Source organism: Crocodylus siamensis, chromosome 2 (genome assembly GCF_052110815.1).
Source record: "Crocodylus siamensis isolate JL-2025a chromosome 2, ASM5211081v1, whole genome shotgun sequence".
Lineage (NCBI taxonomy): Eukaryota > Metazoa > Chordata > Crocodylia > Crocodylidae > Crocodylus > Crocodylus siamensis.
The window spans coordinates 231,974,885-231,997,069 of NC_143396.1; the positions used below are offsets into that span (position 1 = coordinate 231,974,885).

The following is a 22,185-nucleotide window of genomic DNA, read 5'->3' on the forward strand; positions in this document are numbered from 1 at the left end:
CATCTGCAGTTGGTGCATCTCCTGGTCCTGGATGGAAGGAATAGTAAAGAAGCCAGAGACTGGCCTGGCACGCAATGCAGGCAAGAAAACCAGTTAGTGAAAATGGAAATGGAGGCATCTAGGGGTGAGGGACAGACTAGGGTGGGGAGGGAGGGGAAGGGAAGGGAGATGTAGCAGCGCAGGTAAAATTGCAGAGGTACCTGGGGAGTCAGATGTCTGGCAGGTTGCAATGTGTCAGAATTCCACTGTCTAATCTATATTGAGTCCATGACTTTCTGTACCTAGGAAGCTGATGAAGTTAAGTTCATAGGCCCAGCTGTGAAAAGTGTTTTGTAATTTGTTCCCTGTCAGGATCAGGCCTGAGAGACTGGAGGCAGAGTGTTTTTTTGTTGAGGAATTTGCCCCCACAAGTAGTTGGGTATTGCTGTGTTTGATAGATTCTAGTGTGCAGTTTGTAGGGGTACAGAAGATAGTTGGCAGGTTTTGTGTTTTGAGCTGTAGGAAGTTGGCTTCAGTTCTAGTGATGAGGTTAGGTTCTTGTTTGAATGTACAAACCACTTTTCAGAGCTGGGCCTATGAACTGCACTTCAGCAGCCTCCTAGGTTGTGGCTGCCTATAAATTCATCATGGGGGCGCAGAAGGGAATTGGTGAGGCTCTACTCACCAAGGCACCCCTGGGGTTCACAAGAAATAATGGCCATAAGCTAGCAGAGAGCAGATTTAGACTGGGCATTAGGAAGAACTTCTTCACAGTTAGAGTGGCCAAGATCTGGAATGAGCTCCCAAGGGAAGTGGTGCTCTCCCCTACCCTGGGGGTCTTCAAGAGGAGATTGGATGGGCATCTGGCTGGGGTCATCTGAACACAGCACTCTTTCGTGTCTATGCAGGGGGTCGGACTCAATGATCTATTGAGGTCCCTTCCGACCCTAACATCTATGAATCTATGAATCTAGGTAGTAGGTACAGAAACTCATGAACTCAAAATACACTGTGGAATTCTGACACCCCCACCCCTTTTTTCCGCACAATCTCTCCTGTACAGGGTATAGCAATCTATACCTGTGGCCCAGTCATAGGTGGAGTCCCACCAGATCTCCATTATCCCTATGAGATCATAGTCATACTTGTTTAACAGAAGGACCAATTCCTCCTGTTTGTTCCCTAAGCTCCTGGCATTGGTATGCAAGCATATAAGTGTCCCATTTGAAGCCATAGTCTTCCCTGCACTCCCAGGAGAACATCGTTCCAGAGCTGGGGTAAGGGTGGACTCCCCTGTGTGCCTTAGCCTGCTGGTTTTACGGAAGTTACCCAGTGGGCTTGCTGTGGCGGTAGTCCCCTCCCACCCCTGGTAGGCTTAGTTTAAAGCCCAGTTGAGCAGGTAAGCCATTCTGGCTAAGAGCTTCCTCCCAGTGAAGTGAGGTGGAGGCCATCTCTTTCCAGCAGACCACTGCCTCTCTCACCAAAGAGTGGACTGTGATCATGGAAGCTAAAGCCTTCATGATGACACCAACGCCACAGTCTTCAGTTGACTACCTCAGTCTTCCTCTCCCTCAGCCCATGACCCAAAACTGGGAGGATCAAAGAAAACACCGCCTACACCCCCAACCCCATAAGTCCTTCTCCCAAAGCCCTGTAGCTACTCATGATATGGCCAGGATTGGTCCGAGCCATGTCATTCATGCCCACATGGATAAGGGGCATAGGGTAGTGGTCAGTGGGCTGGATGAGCTTTGGGATCCTCTCTGTTATGTCCCGGATATGGGCTCCTGGGAGGCAGTATTCCTCCCAGGCTAAGGGGTTGGGGTAGCAGATTTTTCCCTCAGTCTCCCACAATGACCACTCTGTGCGTGGCCTTAGGGAGAGCAGAGATGGTAGCTGTGTGTGATCCTCCCTTGCCTGCAGGAGCTGGCAGCTCTGCAGTCTTTACTGGGGCTGCACGAGGCTCATACCTGTTGCAAAGCTTCAGAGGGGAGGGGACCTTGGTGCAACAGGCCTTGGGGCCGTTGACCACCTTGGTCCAACCCCCTGACTGGACAGTTTTGGGAGATCCTCAAGTCCTCCCTTGTGCTGGAAGGTGACCTTGGTCTACCCTCGGCCTCCATAGGGTGAAGGGCCTCGCAGTAGGAGTCTTTCTCCTGCTCATCATCCCTGATGGTGCACAGTCTCTGAACCACAGTCTGGAGCTCCTCTATATGGTGCCTCAGAGACTCCAAAGTGGAGCAGACCTCACAAGGGGAGGTGGCCGTGCTCCCAGTCCCATGTGCCTGGAGTCATGCCAGGCAGCCCCCACAGCCGAGAGCCAGGGGCTCCATGTGCGTGGAGCCCAGAACCATGGGTTCCATCTGGGTGGAGGCCTCTTAGGTCTCAGATGCCTCGGGGGTCCTCGGGGTGCAGTGTGTGGGCATCTGCATTGTACTGATGGTAGTCCAACTACTGCTGTGACCTTCCCTTGGGGCTCACTGGCAGGGCTTTGGGCCCTCCCACTCACCCTTCTTCATGAACTCCCATGCTAACTCACGCACCGGGCCTAGAAGTGTGTCTATTTGAGCGTCCTGTTCGCAAGGCTCTGGTTGTGTGGCTCCCTGGGGGGCTGGGCGAAGTAGGAGCTGGGGGGGGGGGGGGGGCGTGACCCTCCTTGGCTCCACTCATCTGCCCTGCAGCTGGCTAGGTCCCTCCCCCACTGCGGGTCCCACCTACCTCCAGCTGCTCTGGGGGGTCTGGGTCAGGGTTCTGCTGGGGGGTCCTGGGCTCAACGGAGGTGCAACAGGCTTCTGCCCATGCATCTTTTGCTGTAGCCGGGGATAAACTGTGGCCTTACCATTGATGGGCACTTTTTAAATTGTGCGCATGCACAGAAGGGCTTGCTGATGGCACCATGCCACTCTCAGGTCTGGGGGTCCCTGCCCCACAGAAGAAGAGGACAGGTAAGTGCCTCCCTTTCCCCTGTCTCATGCACCAGGCAGCACTGGGCACATGGCTCCCTAGAGCGGCTGGGCCAAATAGGAGCCAGGGGGCACATGACCTTCCTCAGCTCCACTCAGCTAGGTAAATCTGAACAGTATGAGCAATTCCTGGGGATCTGTGGTAGTATCACCACAGTGGGAGCATCCATAATGTGGGGTTGGCATGGTGAGACATCTACACTAAAATATTCACACTGGTTAATTGTTTGACAGTTGCCTCCAATTACCTCATGCAACAGCCCACCTCTGTTTGTCCCAGACTGAGCCCATTAGTATTTGCAGAGTCCAGATTAGCACATGTAAGCATATTAGCTTACTTACTTGATAATTGGTAAACTTGAGTTTCAAAAATTCTTATTTTAAATCCAGAGCATCAGGATAAAGCATAGCACCCTAACTGTGCCCCTTGTATAGTTACTTGTACCTGTGTAAAGTGGGCACAAAATGCATCTCAGATCAAAATGAGTATCTGAAAACCATTCAGGTAGCACAGAGATGGATGATTGCACAAAATAAAGGGCAGAAATAGAGGGTCAGGGAATTAGGTGGGAACAAACCTACATGGTGAAATTTTCAGGACAGAAAATGAGAAGTCAAGATCATGTATGCTGTGGTCTAAAAATAATGGATTCTTCAGGCAGCAGTTTCAGCAGGAGGCCCTGGTTCAATTCATTACTTTCTTCCATCAGACTGAATCACAAGTTAAGCTCCTCGTGGTTGTGAAAAGACCCACATCTCCTGAGAGTGATTTTTACAGAATTTATATTAGCTGCCCTTATTAATTATGAGGGTTACAAAAGGCCTGCTTATCAAATTTTCACCGCAAGTTGTCTCTGTGTCTTCTGCTCAGAATTGGAATAGGAAAGATCTGTCTGGTAGGGCTGTGCAAAGCTTCAGGTGCTGATTTGATTTGGAGGAGATTTGGCCCAATTTGGTGGCCGAATCTCCAAATCCGAATTGAATCAGGAGACCAATTAAAAGGTCCGAATCAATTTGAAGCTCTCTGAATCAATTTGGAAAAGATTCTGAGAGCTTCGGCGATTCAGGCAGTCCCTGCTTGCTACAGCAGGGAGCTGGACCTGGACTCCGTGCTGGTAAGTAGGAGGTGGGGAGGGAGAGCTGGAGGAGGTGGGAGGGGACTCTAGGGGGACCCCTGCCAGGCCCTATCCCTTGCCTGCTCCCCCAGCCCCCCTGAGCGCCCCCGCCCCCTGCCCACTCTGCCAGCCCCACCCAACCCCCCTGGCTGCCCCGCCTACTCCAGCTCCCAGCCCTTTAAAAATTTTTTTAAAAGCCTACGCTCACCACCTGCTGCAGTGGCCTTGGGGCTTCTGGGGGCTTATGATAGAGCCCCCCACACAGCAGGTGGCAGTGGGGGGCAGCGGGGATCACGCCTGCCTGGCAGCAGCCAGTGAATGCGAGTTGTTTTTTGTTTGTTTGTTTGTTTGTTTTTTTAAGAGCCGGGAGCTGGGAGAGCAGGCAGGAAAGCCACTGAGAGAGGGCCTGGGATGGGGCCAATTGGGGGATTCGGACGATTCAGCTGCAGCCAGATCTCTAAATCAGATTCAGCTGAACTGATTTGGGACAGTGATTCGAATCACCAAATTGAATCACTGTCCCCCGAATCAGCCTAATCCCAATTTGAAGCGAATAGTAGCCACTTCATACAGGCCTACAGTCTGGTATCCATCTGATTCCTTTCAGCTCCTGTGGAATTTGATTTGAAGCCTTTCATTTTGCTTGTGTTTGGTTGTCTTAGAGCAAGCTACTACCGCAAAGGTGGGAGAGCCATGCTGCCTGTGAAGTGGATGCCACCAGAGGCTTTCCTAGAGGGGATCTTCACCTCCAAGACTGATACATGGTGACAGTTATCTTTCAGTTACTTCTTTTGGGGCAGTGGTAGGAAATCCAGTGTTTATGTTGAACTGTCCAGTGGTTAGTAACTGGGGCCTTCTTGAAGGTTAAAGGTTAAAGCTTTAACATGCAAAAGGGTATATCTGTAACTGTGCATGTTTGCTGGCTCTGAGACAAAAAGCTCAGAAGGTGACTCAAAGCAGGCTAAGTAGTTCTGCTGAGAAACAGGATATAGGAGCCTAACTGGAATGCTTCTTGAACTTGGCCATACTTTCAATGTTTCTGGAGCTAGCATGTGCAGAACTAACACAGAGGATCCCTGTGTAGCACCGCCTTGTGCTATGTAGACATAAGCACGTTTCCAAAGCCATAAGAACAGCACATTAAGAAATCTTCACCCCGACTTCAGTTAGTGTCTTGAGTGGAAATTGAAGAGTCTGGGCCTTTGAAACAAAATACCTAGAACTACACAGGCATCAACATAAAGAAGCCTATGTAAGTAGGCAGAGCCACCGTGCAGCAGAGTTGGCTGTGATTTACAGTGCCAGGGACAGCTGCGGGAGAGGGAAGATCGCTTGGGGGAAAGCAGACATTCCTGCTGCTCTTCAGCAGGCAGGGACACCATGAGATCCTGAATTAACACAGGCTATGTGGAATATATGCTCAGTCAACAAATGTGCTGGCCTGTTCTCATCTCTGTCCAGCTCAGCCTACTTTATGGGTTACTCCATCTGTCTCTGGCTAGACAAACCCTGAAGGAACTTGGCACTAGTGCACTCTGTTGGCATTGGATTTATGACCCAGATACCTGGGCAGACTCAAACCCTCATACTGATCACAACTTCTCCATTTGATAATAGGTTAATTTTACTGATACACAGTGATAGCAGATAAGAATAATGCAGGCAAGGCAAACAAAATAACATCCCCAATTCTATATCTACCTGTCCTAAGGCTGTCACAGAGGTAAGGTACATCTGGCCAATACAGGAGCTTCACCCTGTGGTTCCTTCTTGAATGTCAGATGTCAGCAGCCTGGAGGTCAAGGGCCAAAGCCCACCCTCCTCCAGTGGGGTGGGTGAGACGGGCTGGTGGTGTGCTCTTTGTCCATGGTGGCTTTGGGTTCCCCCATCAGGGACCCTTTTCTGCTCTGCAAATCTCTCCTTTTGTATTCTTTTTCTCCTCTGATGACTCTTCATTCCCAGACATCATTGGCTGATTCCTCTGTGGTCGTTATACTATCCACATTCTATCCTGTCAGCATATTCCTTTGTTCCAACAAAACCATCACATGCACACATATCTTAATTTGGGCATTTTCCGGTCTCCTAATTTGGTCCGTCCACCAAACCCGGAAATCCCAAGAGCTCTGCAGTTGGGCATTGGGACCTGGCACCTGGTACCCTGTTATGTTATGGAACAGTGTGGTACATATCTTCAGTTTCCCCATCTCTGTGTCTGCTGGCTTCAGACTCAGTGGGCCTTAAAGGAAACTTTGTCACAAACAGGCTTTTTGAAACCAATTAACTCTTGCCATTCAACTTGGACCATTATTCTAATGCATATCAAATTTACCTACTAGCCAGTTCCCAAAGCAAACCTCTAAATATCATTTTCTAGTCATTACATTCCTGTTCCGATAGGAGTTTCCATCACTAAAGTCTGCAGCCTGTAGAAGGAAGCAAGTGAACCCAGTCTTTCTCTTGGCCTTAGTGCCCTCACACTATGCTAACATACTAATAAGGATATGGGTCCAGTTTATAAACACCAGCAGCAAAGTGTGGTAAGGGAAGGCTATTTAAACTCCTCCTATCAAAGCCTATTTAAAAAATCCAGGTAAGTAAGGTCCAGTCATATGCTTTTAGCTCCTCACCCCCAATATTTGCCACTCAGCTTCCATTGCTGACAAAACTGCCTAGCTGTTTCTATCTCCCTAGCCAGATAGGATTATGCCTTTGTATGATTTTACTTCTGAGAAACTGAAATCTAAATTGACACTGGACTTCAACAGAAGCTCTAGGTAGTTGCTGAGGAAACGGTATTTATATAGCTGCCTTAAATAAGCACCTCCAGCAGTACAGGATTTCTGAAAATGTGCTGGGAAACAGAAGGTTTCCAGTCTCTTCAGAACTGCATCTCTATCAGCACGGTATTTTCTTAAGCTGTGGCACTGCAGTGTCCTCAGTGCCACACTGATCTGGTTCCCTGAGGGCTATATTTGTATAGTGGCACCTGGGTTTCCAAAAGGTTAGGAATGGCCTTTCTGTCCTGTTAGTGCTCAGTACCAGAAACTTCAAAGGAAGATGTCATAAATCATGTAGTTTGCAACTATAGTTAACCTGTGTACTGGATATTTCTTCTAGCCTTCGATCAAACAGTGGTTGGTGAAATTCTGGCCTTATTGAAGTCAGTGACAATGAACACTCCATTCAGTTCCAGAGGTCAGAATGTCACTGCTTGTTTTAATGATCCTCTGTGGCAACAGCGTACCTAGATTAATTGTGTTGCATTAAAAAAAACCCTATTTCCAATTTTAAATTCATTACCTTTCCATTTCACTGGATGTCTCCTTGTTCTTTAATCATGAGCGCTCACCTGTCTGACTGTTTACAGAAAAGTATCAAGTCTGCGGAAGTAAGCAGAAAATATATTGAGATTATTTTTATACTTTGTGCTGCCAGTCAAGCGAGACATACCAGAGCATCAACTTCCAGGTCCACATCCAGGTCCTACCACACCCAACAAATGGAGATGCAGTCATTAAAATTGTTATTTAGGCATTTTGGAATCTCCACAAAATTGGTTTTGAAGTTTGATTTTTATTCATACTGACCATCCATCCCCACAGCTGACCAGGAGTTGTGGGAGGCTGCAGCTTTAGCACTAACCTGAAGTTCTAAAAACAGCCAGGTACAAACCAAGCCTACCAGTCATTGTTGTTTGATTTCCATGGCAGGTCTTTTGGTGTGCTTCTGTGGGAGATCTTTTCATTGGGTTATATGCCATACCCTTGCAAAACCAATCAAGAAGTGCTGGAATTTGTTACTAGTGGAGGAAGAATGGATCCACCAAAAAACTGCCCAGGACCAGTGTGAGTATCTCCTCACTCTTGAACTTGACCCAAAATGTAATAAGTATACAAAGCAGCTAGACACAGATGGCTTGTCCTTCCTCCCTGGCATGAAATACTTCACTCACCCTGATGTTTCCTTAGAGGTGAACATAGTTTTAAGATGAGAATACCATCTGCTGGCAATCTCAGCAGAGGCACAGGGTTTGTTGAGAATAGGAGATGTAGCTACAGTACATATTGCCCCAGAGGGTGTAGAACAGGGTCTGGCAAAGCGTACAGTTACTTATATTGCTAATTGGATGATGTGCTTTGATCTATGAATAAAATGATGAAGTAAGTGTCTAGGGCTGGTAACCTGGCAGCTTTCGTCACCAACAAATTGACCTGAAATTCCACATACAGGACCAGCTCTGAGATCTTCTTTGTGCTGTCCACCCACAGAGGTTTTCCTCAATGTAGGGAGTTCCCAGCTGGCTGCAGAGCCTTTTACTTACTCTGTCTGCCGAGAGAGCGCCTGAAGACTGTGGTTGAGGAAAGTGAGCACAGTTGAATTGCTGAAGCACTCAAACAGTTCCTCAGCTATCAAAATATCTCCTAGGAACTACTGACAGCTGGGCACAAAGTAGAGCAGGACTAAGGTTACTTCAAATAGTAACTCCAAAGAGTTACTCACATGAAATGACATGCAGCCAACCTCCCCCCCCGCCTTAAGTCCTACATAGAATGCAGCTCATCTGGACCCAATATCTTGTCCTATAGACAAGTGAACTCCTGTTGATTTGTGTTTTAATTGATTTGTATGTTTTCTTTTTACTTTATTGACAAACCAATTGCGTCTTTCCTTTCCAAGCTACCGGATCATGACGCAGTGTTGGCAGCACAGCCCAGAGTACCGGCCCAACTTCTCCACTATTCTGGAAAGAATCAAGTACTGCACACAGGTATTGTACTGCTCTTCAGGATTCCAGTTGTTACTGGCTGACAGACTCTAGACCAGCCTGTGAAATGGCATTACTGCCTCAAACAACAGGACATATGATAAATTATCTATTTATTTTCCCCCAAAATCCACCCAAGTCTTTTCATTCTTGTTTCCAGGGAGCTATCTCAGCTCACCCATTTGACCTATCCAGGGTGCATGCTTCTCCATGGATTAGGCTGCCCTTTCCATATAAAATGCCTGCTTCTACCTCTCATCTTATTCAGTAGGGAATCATCCTTGATTTTATTACAGGAAAGTATTCAGAACCCATCACACTTTCCAAGATCCATATTTCACCCTTCACTACTTATTTGCAGTCCTCCTGGAAAGCAACAACTGAACTGATATGGAGATGGGGGAGGGGATTACAAATGCTAGAATTTCACTGCTGGACTCTTGGGCCACATCTGGTTTCAAGACAGACAAGGAAATTATTATAATTTGGTGTGACCTCAGTCTAATCCAGTGATTTTTCAACCAGTGTACCATGAAATCTTTTCAAGGGTGTTACAGGGTGCCATGCAATATTAGCACTATTAGGCATACAAACACCTACACATGATTCACAAAATAAACCCAGGCATTTCAAATAGGAATCCACAGTACCAAAACCATTCTGACCTGTTGTAGTCTTTCTGAGTTCTTTGCAAGAGAAGAATTGCTCTATTATTTTTCCATTTTCAATGAAATTTAAGAACTGGCATTTTCTGAGGGGTGCCTTGATTCTAAGAAGTTTGAGAACCAGCGGTCTAGTCTCTGACCTTGATAAGATACCATAAAATGAGCAGCCTATGCTCAAAAGCCCCAAAGTGAAATGCGTGTATTGCAAGTCTTAATGAGTAGCACTGTCCAAATAACGCGTGGCAGCATGTGCAATGCGTGGCAGTATTATATAAACCTAGTGTTTGTCACTGTTGACAGGCTTTCATTTTCCGAATGCTTTTCTGAAAATGTGCATGGGAAGAGTCACAGCTGGACACACTCAGGGTGCTCACAGAATCCTTTCTGTTTCAGGATCCTGACGTAATCAATACTGAGTTGCCCATTGAATGTGGGCCAGCTCCAGAAGATGAGGGAAGCACAGTGATACGCCCAAACACTTCCAGTGGGATGGTTCCCTTGATGGTGAGCCCTTCCCTGAGCCCTCAAATGGCTCCCAGAATGTTAGAAGCCCGTCAGGCAGGGCATAAACTTGGACAGTGTCCACAGGAACTGGTGGTAGAGAATTTGGGCAACTGGACTGCCAGAGGACCCAGCCTGCCATGTCTCTCTGATTCCAATAGCAGTGGGTCCTGGTTCCAGCAGACTTCAAATCACAGACTGAAGAACAAAATGAAAAATCTTTGGAACCCAACATACGGTTCCTGGATGTTGGAGAATATCTGCCATTCCAGCCCTAACTTCAAGCTCAGAGTGGCCACAGAACGAGAAGACTCAGGCTTTGATGGGAATTGCAGCTCTTCCCCTAGTTCTCGGGAATCTCCAGCATCTCCAAGCCGGAGACATGGTCTTCATGTGGATGTCGGTGGGATTGAATTGGTGAAGCTGCAGACTTTCCCATGTGGTAATGTGAATTACGCATATGATGACCTCTGCTACAACACTGACCAGGCTTCCTCCTTGGCAACAGACAGGGCACCAGTACTGAGGAGCACCAGTCTGCAAAGGGATGAGAAGCCTTTTTTTAAGCCAGAAAAAACATCACGAGAGAGGGACTCCGGCCTCTCCTTGTCAGATGACCTGAGCGTTACACCTGTATAACAGGAGATGCTTTTCCAAAGATCAGGGAGGGAGTTTACTATGTCTGCAAAGGCAAACTTGAAATTCCACTCTGTTTGCCTGTTTCCTCCATTCAAGTTCTTGCAGAGGTGATCTTTTAACCACACTAGTATCCCACTTCCTGCTCCTCCTGGCTGGATTCCCAATTCACTGAAGACAATTGCTTTCCCATCTCTATTTCTGTCTCTGTCCGTCAAATGTGTTCCCTCTTCCTGAACCAGTGCCACTGTTTGACTGTAAATAGCGGTGGCATTTCCTGCACTGATTCAGAATCCAGTGGTTCATGAAAAGAGGCGCTCTCAATCTGCTCAGGTGAAAAAAAAATGGACCTACCATCCAGTTGTTAGTCAGCCGGAAATGGTAAACAACATAGCCACTCTTCTGATCTAACGTACCAAAACAAAAGAAAAATCCCATGCTGTGGGGTAGCATCAGTTGCTTTGCAAAGGCTGCCATATTCCCGAGAGTTTTGCACACTTCTGCTGACTCACCGATGAGGCGGGTGCACTGACAGAGAAGTAAACAAAAAGGAGCCACATTTGGACCCATTTTCTTGGCAGGGGCATCGGAAAAACAGTAAAATAAAACCAGTGTTTGCACAGATCAAAACAAAAGCAGGAGGGAGGGTCCGTTATTATGCGTGACTCCTCTGAGAATGTTTTTTTTTTAAAAAAGCAAACAAGGAAGGAGAAAACCAATTAAGTACTTTAAAACAATAGTTACTGGTGTTGATGGCATCTGTTTGATGACTGAAGAAAGCTTGCTTCTTACCTCAGGGTGTAGCCCACCTCACAGTTTCTGACCCTGGAGATTTGGGAAGACTTCTGATCAAGGTCCAGCTGTGCTGCATGCTGAAAACTGGACTTTCCCTTTCTTTTAACAGACTCCACTTGGGATGAACTTTAGTTAAAAAATACTCTAGCATTCAGCAGTGTATTTACCTGAACTGCAGTGGTAAACTTTAAGATGAAGATTGAGGATTATGGTGTTATTTACAAAGTTTCCTGCTGTAGTTTGCTGATTAAGCTGTTATTTCCTCGTTAAAGCCTACCAAACAAAGATTGAAATGGTAAAGACAGAATGGGGGGTCTAAGCCTACCCTGTACCAGAAAAGTGTGGTCTTGTTTCGATTTCTGAATGCCTCGCTGCCAGTAGCTGGGTAACAAGTGAGATAGTAGCAGTGTGGAGAGAGGGAAAACCTTACTAGCCTGTGGAACCTGGTGGAAATGCAGCTCCTTAAATGTGAAAGTAGAGACTCAAGGGTACATGGCTGGTTCAGAGTATCGACTCCCCATGCACAGATAACCAAAATGTGAATACCCTGCATTTTTTGCATTTGACTTCACCTTTGTTTCCTCACTGACTCAAGAAGGGCTGTGGCAGTTTCATTCGCTGTATCAAGGGTCACCTCATGCGTCATATATACACATATGTATACACACTTCAGCATGACTGGCAGTCTTCTCTCACAAGATGGTCAACTTTAAGCACAGACTCCATTGCCTCTGCATCAGTTAAAGATGATCACTACAGATCTGTGGCACAGAGAAGCACAGCACTGAAAAGAAAAACCATCTCACAGCAGCACTGTATGACCCCAGCTCAGGATGAAGGCCTGGCTGTAGCTAGTCTTAGCTTCCTTTATTTTGGGGATTTTTGGCTACAGAAGAGAGAGTCATTGCAAATGCCATCGGTACTAAATCCCAGTGCTGGTGCTGGATCTATTCCCACAATGACTTTGTGCTGACAAAAACCACATGCACGTCATAAAATGTGCATGAACACCCACAAATAATACACCATATTTTATGACCCTTTATGTGACTTAAAGGCATATAAGGACACAGGGTCTTCCCCAGGTGGGTAGGACTGTCTCAAGAGTGAGAGGCTGGGGGATGCAAGGTGGGTAAGTGAAATCTAATAACTCTTTGTTCAACAGGGACCTTGTTTCTGTCCATGACCTTCCCACTCTTCCTATCTGAGGTCTTGAGGCCTGATTATTTACTCATTTTAGTCTTCCAGCTTTGATGGGTGCATCATAGCCAGGCACAGGGCAATCTCACTTCTCTTAGATCTTGTCAGTGCAAGTCTCTACTTGATCAGCTGGATTACCTTCTCCCAAAGGATAAGCATGGTGTGTTGCACTGTGCTTCTAGCATTACATGGCCAGCTCTATCATATGCCAGTGTGAGAAAAAAACTAGCCAACTTGAACCTCTATACCTTGGGCTCCTATACACATACAGGGAGGCTGCTCTGACAAGCTGTAATTACATGCTTGAGCACAGGGGCGAGCAATTATTTCGGGAGGAGGGCCGCTTACTGAGTTTTGGCAAGCTGTCAAGGGCCGCGTGACAGGCAGCCGGGGGCACATAAATATTAATTTTCTAAATTTCGGGGAGGCCCCGCAGGCTGGATAGAATGGCCTGGCGGGCCGCATCTGGCCTGTGGGCTGCATTTTGCCCACCCCTGCTCTAGCATCACTTGCATCAGCATCCCTGTGCTGAAAAAGGGCAGTAGGTTGCTTTAAACTAAAGCTTGTTTGATGAGCTCTCAGAGCTGTACTAATTAAAGTGCCCCTCCTCCACCTCCCAGCACATCTAAGTGCCCTTTGATTGCACCTGTCCCTACCCCTGCCAGGAGATGGAATGTCTCTGAACTTCCTTCAGCTGTTTTTATATTTCAGGAGACCTTGGTTCCCCAGAGATAAGGTATCAAAAAAATCCCATAATCTGCCACCATTAACAGTAGTGACCTGGCCCTTTCTTCTTCTGCGGCCTCTTCACTGCAGGGGTGAAGGTGCATCTAGTAGAGTACAGAGTTTTATTTTAGGTGCAATTCAGCTGTCATGGAAACTACTCAAGATAGACAAGCTGTCCCACATTATTGTGGCTCTGATGCACTGTATAACTGACCTGCTGGTGTGCCATTGCACCCCCTCCCCAGTTAATTCATTTTAATCACTTACCTGGGAGGAAAGAACCTGGTAGAGCACCCTCCTTTATTAAACTTGGATCAAGCCAGTTCCTGGTCCACTACACTCTTTCATGAGACGCAGATTAACCCATACTTTTATAAATGGAACTAGTGATAAAAAGGGATTTGAGGTTGGGATGCGAGGTGGGAATAAGCCCATTATGTGACAGTGTCACAGTCAACATTTTTCAAGCACCCATCACCATAGATACTAGTATCCAAATGCAAAAACTTCACTCTCCACTTTTCCTTCTATGGTAAAAACTGTCTTCATGTGTGTGGTGGATTCTGGAGGGTTACTGTCAGGAGCAAGCGAGACCCTAGATCTGCACATATTGAGTATTTACTAACAACAAAAGCTTCTGCTTTAGCACCACAAGACCATTAAGTTTGTAATGGGACATATGGTACTAAATCATTTAGATCAGTGGTCCCCAAGCTTTGTAGACTAATGGACTATCAGCCCTTAACATTTCTTGCAGACCACCATGTATCCTTATCATCAAATATTTAATGGACACGGTGGGGAGTTCAATCTCCAGACCTGGTGCAAGCTACTTTACCAGGGCCTCATAGATGCCAGGGTTTGCTGACTAGTTTGAGAATGACTACAGTTTGAGTTTTGAAAAATCCCACTGGTACGTATGAAGACAGAGAGGAATCTCTCTGAAGGATAGGCGTGTTAACAATGCCCCTATGATGATACTGAAGTTGTACATGTAGTCCAAAAGCTGGCCATACAGCTAATGAAAACATAACCATGCCATTAACTTACACCACACCCTTCCTTTCCCAAGAGATTTATAGATCTCATTTTACAAAGCTTCAATTTCGAGAGACAATTCTGATCAGTAGTGACTGAACAAACCCATATTGTCTGCATTATGCTAGATTTGCTTGGCAGTTTAAAGCCAAAACCAATTTGATTTTGTAGAGGAACAAACACAGAGTCCTGGGGGTTGGTTTAGACCCTTTTCCACAAAGTGTTTTCCAACACCAACTGGCGATGGAGATTCAGCTGCTCATAGGAATACTATAGTGGAGCAATTCTCAACCAGAGTGCCACGGCAACCCAGCGTGCCTTGAGAGCCTTTCAATGGTACCACAGGGTGCCACACAAAAAGCAGTTAGGTGTGCAATTATGATTCACAAGCTAAAGCCAGAAGTTTCAAATCCACAGTGTTAAAAACATTTCGACCTGCTGTGGTCTTTCTGTGCTCTTTGTAAAAGGAGAATTGTTCTATTATATTTCTGTAGTCAAAAACTGAGTGAAAACTAAGAGCTGAAATTTTCTGAGGCATGCTTTGAGTCTAAAAAGTTCAAGACCCACTGTTATAGTGTGCTCTCCTAAATGGGTTTCTAAATCTGTGTTCAGCTTTGACATTTAACACAGCTTAAGCCAGCAATTTATTTTTTAATAGATGTGTGTGTGTGTGTGGGTATATATAACTAATTTTCTCTGATAGAGTCCCTACTTGCTCTGCATTGATTAATAATGTTGCTTTGTAGAGCCTTACAGTTACAAAGTCACCTCTGTAAACTGTACCACAGAGACCAAAAAAATAAGGTGGTGTAATTTGCCATCTTTTTGTAATTTTCTGCCTCTCTCTGCTTCCTTCTCTCACATTTCTTTATTCTCTTTCCTGCATATATCTTTCCTTCCTTTACTTTTCCCCTTTTTCCTTGTCTCTGTATAGAACTTGGATCTTCAAGTCACACCTGATACAGATGCAGTTAAAATGCCTCTGATTTAAGATATCCTCCTCATTTCCATTATCAGAATTCTGTCCTGAAGTAGTTTTCTTTCTTGCTCTGGTCTCCCACCTTTCACCAGGTCTCTACCTGGAGTCCTCAAATGGTAGTTACACTATAGTAGCATAGCACTTACAGTGCGTATGTGCTTTCTACCAGCAAAATTGTCCTTTTGGAAGTATAGCTTATCCCATCACCTCTACCATCACATTCTTCACTTTCTACAGCCTTAGCAAAATAAGCTGCACTGGTAAAAGTGTAGTTTTTTTCAAATATAATTGCATCTATACAGATGTGTTGATCAGGGATAACACCACCTCACATCCGACTGGTCCAGCTGTGCCAGCAAAAGGTTCTCAAGTGAACCGGGCCTCCAAACTGCATTTCTTTTTCTGATATGTAGAAACGCTAGACTCCATATCGTTACAGGTGACCCCACCATCATTGTAGAGCCTCTTCACTTTGTATTTAACTGAATTGCTTTTATTTTGTTGTTACTTCTCAGAATGGCAACATAGCTTGCCAACCTGCCCTTCAGGTCACTGTAAATAAGTAGATGATAACAAGCCTGCTTCTATGCAAATTTCAAAATGGATAAATGTATACTTCTATATTTGCAACACAAATAAAGATCCTAATAGTGGCTGCTTGATTCTCTCTGCCTTAAAGTTAATACCATCTAGATACAAAGGGAGAGAACTATGTCTTGTGAAATAGGGTCAGTCCAGGAGATGGCCAAAGGAATTCTAAGGATTTATTAGCTGCTTTGGGGATAAGGATTTTTTCTCAATTGCTGTTCACTGTTAGACTGTAAGGTACTGAAGCAGATTTTCAGAGGCTAACACCTCAGTATCTCTTTCTGGAAGGCATCAGACTCCATGGATGGAATTCGGATGTTGTTCTGATGTGTGCAGGTCACCAGGTCCAGCTAGCCCGTTACTTCAGATAACTGAGTCAGTTTAAGAGGTGCTTACCATGGAAATGTAACACACCTCCGAGTTCCTTCAAAGAAGCCATCCCTTTCAAAAGATGCAATGTTTCCTGCATTGAGCTCATTTTGAGTGCAAGTACATTCAAAATGACAGCACCTGATATGATACCAGTTAAGAAAACATCATCCGTCATTGTTCTCACAGTACTAGAGAAAGATGCATTAGATCTACTATATTTTTATGTTGGGATGCATGCTTTTCCTTCAATAGGATGAGATGGGAGAACTCACATATCAAAAAGACTTCTTAGATTATGTAAACAGCAACACTATAAAAATATATATATAAGCTCTGCTAGAATGTTGCCCAGAAGAGCCAATATAAAAATTTGCAATATAAAAACATTAAAAATGCAAGCACATTCATAAAACATTTTCTCCCAGCACTAATCAACTCAAAAGGTGTCTAACAAAAAACCCTCAGAGAAATAATCCCTCAAAGGATTTCTCCATAGAGGAAGGGAAAAGAATCCACACATCAAGTATCATATAGCATGTATTTTTTTTTTCAATCTCATTTATTTGGTAGCATACATACCTCAGAAAAACAAATGTTCAACCAATACAGTCAAAATGTTGAAAATGACCATGGTTGCCATTGCATTGTAGTGTTAAAAACAGGATGCACAGGGAAGGATGCAGGCCATTTGATCTCAGCATCTTGGTAACAAAACAACAGTAGTAGCAATAGTAATAATACAAAAAAATTAGCATGGGCCCTCTGAACTATTTCAGGGTTTGGTCCAACTCCCATATAATTATTTCCATTGACTTCAACAGAAATTGCATCAGGTCCTAAGCAAATTCTCCCCACCATATCACATTTTGAAAGGGACTTCAATTTGTACTTGCTTTCTTCAGGGGTTTATACAAATTACAGTTTCTAAATTCACTTGAAGTATCTCTTTGTTAATTGTTTTCTGTATTGCACCTTCCACCCACCTCTCTCTCAAACATTTATTAAAGAAGCCTTACACCATCCCTGGGAGGGAGGTATTGTTCCCATTTTACAGATGGGGAAACTGAGCTGTAGAAAGGTTGCCCATGGCCATAGAACAAGTAGTAAAAATGGAAAATAGGAGACCTGGGAATAGCTTCTTAAAGAAATATAGGTGCTTCAACATGGAGCACTGCAGCACCTAACTATCAAGCACCTTGCTGCCTAGCTGAATTCATGGCCTCATGACAGGTTCCCAGGCTCCCTTTGCAATGCATGGGGAGAATGAAGCACCTTAGAGCAGGATCCAGAAAACCTAATTGCAACAATACGGGCACTGGGCTGTGAGAGACTACAGGAAACGTTGAGATGTTTTAAGCCCTTCCCCTTCTAGACTTTAAGCACCTTACTCTAGGCTGCAGGGAAGAACCTAACTGGAGGTAAGTGCCTAGAGTAGCCATTCCTGAAGAACGGCAATAGAGGGAGGTGGAACTGATGTTGGTGACAGCACCATTATCAGTATAATGTACTTTATTCCAGTCCTTGCTTCAGTAAACTCAGGTTTCCCCTTTGCCAGGAGAATGTCTTCATCACTGAGTTGTCTCACTGAAACCATGCAAAGCAGAACACCTTCAACAGGAAGGACTAAGAAAGCCCCATCCCAGAATACTCCGTTGCCACATCATTCACCTTGAAAGTGGAAGATGAGTAAGGTTTTGAAACTGCAAGGTTGTGTTCTTTGCAGCACAAAGGCTTGAAGAATGACTACCAATCAGGCCCCGCAGGAGAGACAGTTGGAGGAATGTCTATTTTGTAGACCGTGACAAGACTTGAGCATGATCTGTATGCTGAACAGTTCAGCACTATCAGGATTCAGGTGAGGGCTGGGGCAGCGCAGGTGCTAAAACTCATGGTTGACAGCCCAGAGGTTACAAGTCCAAGGCCACAGCAGAAGCACTCACAGCACAGCCATCACATTCCAACAAATCTTCAAATTCTGCTAAATACTTTGTCACAAGAAAGAAGGATAGACTTAAGTGTTTCTGGGCATGCTTTAAGTAACCTGTACATGCCTGAAAAACAATACTGGCAAAAACTGAGGTTCCTAACAGACTCTTCTGCACAAGTCCTGAGATAAGCCAAAAAAGGACAACCTTGCTACAACTGTCATATTGAACTGGACTTAGTTTCATAGCCCAGTGCCTCTTGCAGTAATGCTATTCTTTTTGTTGTCCTCTTCAACTAATTCACAGGCATGAATTACTTCATATGCAGAACAGAAGTAGGAGAAATATTGTCCTATTTCTCTGAGGTTTTGCACTGCCAAACACCCTTTTTTGGCTAACAGCACTTTTGGGACCACTGTTTACATGTTGCCTTTCCTTGGTGGTTGGAAGTGTACAAATGTACAGTGGACCTAACAAACTCAAGGACTTGATCAACCTACCTCTGTTTCTCAAACTCTGTTCACAGAAAATTCATCACCAATTCTTTCTCCCCTAGAGCAACAGGTTGCATGGACCCCACCTGCTGGTATGTATAGTAATAGAGAAAATAAATTTAACTCTTATGCCAATTAAAATTAGACAAAATAGGGTACTAATAAATGTGCATTAGGGAAAAGTTTTGCAATCGCAGGGAGATAAACCATGTGACCTAAAGAAGTTCTCCAATTTCTCTAGTTTTATTACATTTGCCTCCCCCACCCCATTAGGCTGTTTGAAAACAAAGGTACATTAAGGGGGTGTTCTGTAACTCATTCCAATAAGAACTTTTGGATGTAACTGGCAGAGAATTACTTGCATTTCCTAGTCTATCACCCATTCTGTTTACTTACCGGCACCAAACTATCCATTTCTGGGTTGCAGGATAATAGGAAAACATTTTCTCTCATAACATTCACTATGGACCCATTTGCTACCTTACAGAATTTCACAATTTAGAGACTTCTGGAATAAAAGCATGCCTGCTTTCTGAACAAAGACCACTTTGGCTTGAAAAAGTCTAAGTTCCTTGAAATCCAATCTTTTTTGAAGCAAACCTATATTTTTCAGATCAATAATAATTCTTTTCACTGAACACAAACCATGTGAAAAGTCCAAGTGAATAGTTCACATAGAACAGGTTTAAGTTTACAATATTTAAAAAGGAAGTCAGATTTTAAGCCATTATTTGGTGAGAAATGTTGACAAATTTAATTGCTCCCAATGCAGTTCTTTAGTATGCTGTCAGACTGAGCTTGTTCATAACCAAGAAGGATAGCATTTTTAACACCGATTCTTTTTTCACTGTAATGAAAATAACTTTGATGATACTAAGTAGCCTCCAATCCCCAGTACACGAATCAGTGGCTTCCTTTAAAAGTTATCGTAAGCTTCTCAGCCCTGGTTCCAACCATCACACATACATGTAGCTATAAATGTTTTCATTTGTCCCATTTTGCAATGATTATTGGTGTAGTGATTTCCTACTCAAGCACGCAACTACTTTCAGGTATTCCAAAAATTGCCAAAATCCCTTCCAATCTGGACTGTATTGACAAGAGTGACTTCTACTCCATTTATGTTGCTTAGCCACTTTTAAACTCTAAATCAAGTTTTAACAGCACAGACTTGTTCTGTGACTGAGTGTCACCTTGGAAACTGCACTGTCAGATAGCTAAAATTAGAATTACATATGGGATGAACACAGGAGGCCAGATCCTATTCCACTTATTAGACACCTAAGTGGACTTACTGCCCAAATGCCATCCTATTCAAGTCATGGGGAAAAGATTAACACAGAAGGTGGATAAATCCTCGCCTTCTCCTTGCTGCTTCTTGTGACTTAGTCTTAAGGCTAAGATGATGGCATGTTCCAAAAAGTAGGCATGTGAAAAGTTTTTCAAGGATTCAAATGAGGTGGAATAGGATCACACTTGGACACCTGTTAAGTGGAATATGATCTGGCCCAGGGATATTAAAGGTATGTGCATTAGGGATAGCACCTAGGAGACCCAGTCATAGATCAGGGGACAGGACAGATCAATTAGATCTCTTCTCTAGCTAATGCTGTATCCTGCTTTCCAAAATGGCTGATACCTAATGCTTTAGAGAAAAAAATGCCTGTAAACCATCTCGTCAGTTGTGCAATGCTATTTATGGAGAAACGGTTCTTTCCTGATCTCTGCCAGGCAGTCTATGTACTGAAGCACAGTGGGCTAAAAGGAGGAATGGGACACCCAAAAGATGTGTCCCGCATATGGGAGGAGCCAAAGCTTTGGTGTAAAGCAACATGCTGAGCACTGGGTTACTAGAATTTACAGGGTTCCCATTTTGTCTCCAGAAATCCTTTGGAAAAAGAATTGTCCTCCAAACCCGTGGCTAAAAAGCTGCTACTATCCATCCAGTTACAAGAAGCCAGCATTGCATCACTGGCTTCTGCAACATCCTGCCCAGTTGAGAAGTCAAGCATTGTTAGAGGCAATGGGATAGCGTGCTCCTACTGGAGTGCTTGTAATTTTTTTGAAAGGGATCTGAAATAGGGGTCAGGATGTTCTCAGACAGAAATGCAGGTGAGGAGGAGGGAGCAGAAATAAAAGTTAACAGCAGCTGTCATGTGCATATATTTATGCAGTCACCGCTAATAACCATCACACCCCTTGGCTCAATGATTCCTAGACCTCACTTCCCACCTTGTATACCCCTGTAATGTAATATAGCAGCTGGGGCTGGACCTGCCTGATCTAGGGCATACACAGCAAGACGGGACTTGGAGGAAACAATCCAGCCATTCATTGGAGAATTCTGTTTATCCCTCACCACACCCCAAAGCAGCCTAGCGTTTGCGCTGGTTCATTAAATGGCAATTTAGTCACTGTGGCAGATCTGACACCAGAGTCACTCTGATCTACTATACAAACTTCCTGGACTCATACTGGTTTGGTTCCTGAGTTTGGAGACTGCCGAGGACCAATATGAAGTTAGTAAGATGCACTGAGGACCAATCCCAAGTCACTCTGTTTCACAGAGGGCCGTGCAGAGACATTTTGATCACTTAGTCTGGTTCTGAAAGCAGCTCCCTCTGCAATGTAATAACCCAGGAGTTTGAAAGGAGTTTAAGAGGCCTCCCTTTAACTGGCAGATCCCAGTACAGCGGTAGGTTAGAAAGCAGCCCTGTGAGTTTGTGCCAGTCTTCTCATCTTTCGGTCATACTTTCCAAGATATCAATCAAATTGTCCAATCCCAACAAGTACCCATCCTCCCGGTTGCCTTCCTGCCAGGGGATCCTGTGGTCCAAAGTCTGCCCATCAGGAAGAAGGGTGGTCTTTCCAAAATCAATCAGCCACACATTGGCATTCCTGTTGCTATCATGCACAAAGAGTAGTGAACTTCCAATGACCTGCAGGACAGAATCAGGTGGATATGATCAAAAAGCTATTAACATCTCCCCCAGTCTTCTAATCTACCCTGCCAAGAGCAAGTCACTGTGACCTGCAGCTACACAGACTGCTGGGCTGCTTTGCCTGTACATTGAAAACCTGTGGTCCAAGCTGCTCAAAACAACATGCCTGCACTGTCTGGAAATAAGAATGAAGGTTGAAAGAAACCCCAGCAAAGAAGTAATTCTTCAGCTCACTGGCACTGTGGCTTAATTAGGTTGATTCATGAGAGAACAGCAATTACTTCTGAAGAGAAACTGCAGTCCAAATCAAAGAGCGAGTAGAAAAAAAAATTGCCAGCGGTTAAGCACAAAATTATGACCAATATAAAACAAGCAGTCATCTCTCTAAGCTGAAATTGTAGTAATGAATCTGACACTGTGTCCCTCCCAGTAACATTACTTTTTCTGCAGCAATGCCAGATAAGCTAAGAAACTTGCGCCAATCAACCTGGACTATGAA

The 22,185-nt window shown here is 44.7% G+C and overlaps 2 protein-coding genes across 2 annotated transcripts in view; one reads left to right on the forward strand and one right to left on the reverse strand.

The window, feature by feature from the left end:
* Nucleotides 1–16,012, forward strand: part of LTK (leukocyte receptor tyrosine kinase) — a 177,915-nt gene extending 161,903 nt beyond the window's left edge. Inside the window, exons 26-29 of the mRNA XM_090033393.1 lie at nucleotides 4,720–4,821; nucleotides 7,771–7,905; nucleotides 8,738–8,828; nucleotides 9,884–16,012. Of these exons, the coding sequence (XP_089889519.1) occupies nucleotides 4,720–4,821; nucleotides 7,771–7,905; nucleotides 8,738–8,828; nucleotides 9,884–10,630 (1,075 nt within the window). The 3' untranslated portion in view covers nucleotides 10,631–16,012. The remainder of the gene's footprint in view (nucleotides 1–4,719; nucleotides 4,822–7,770; nucleotides 7,906–8,737; nucleotides 8,829–9,883) is intronic.
* Nucleotides 16,013–16,849: 837 nt separating this feature from the next.
* The window catches only part of ITPKA (inositol-trisphosphate 3-kinase A), a 56,763-nt gene continuing 51,427 nt past the window's right edge, over nucleotides 16,850–22,185 (reverse strand). The window contains exon 7 of the mRNA XM_090033394.1: nucleotides 16,850–21,683. Coding sequence (XP_089889520.1) covers nucleotides 21,480–21,683 — 204 coding nt within the window. The 3' untranslated portion in view covers nucleotides 16,850–21,479. The remainder of the gene's footprint in view (nucleotides 21,684–22,185) is intronic.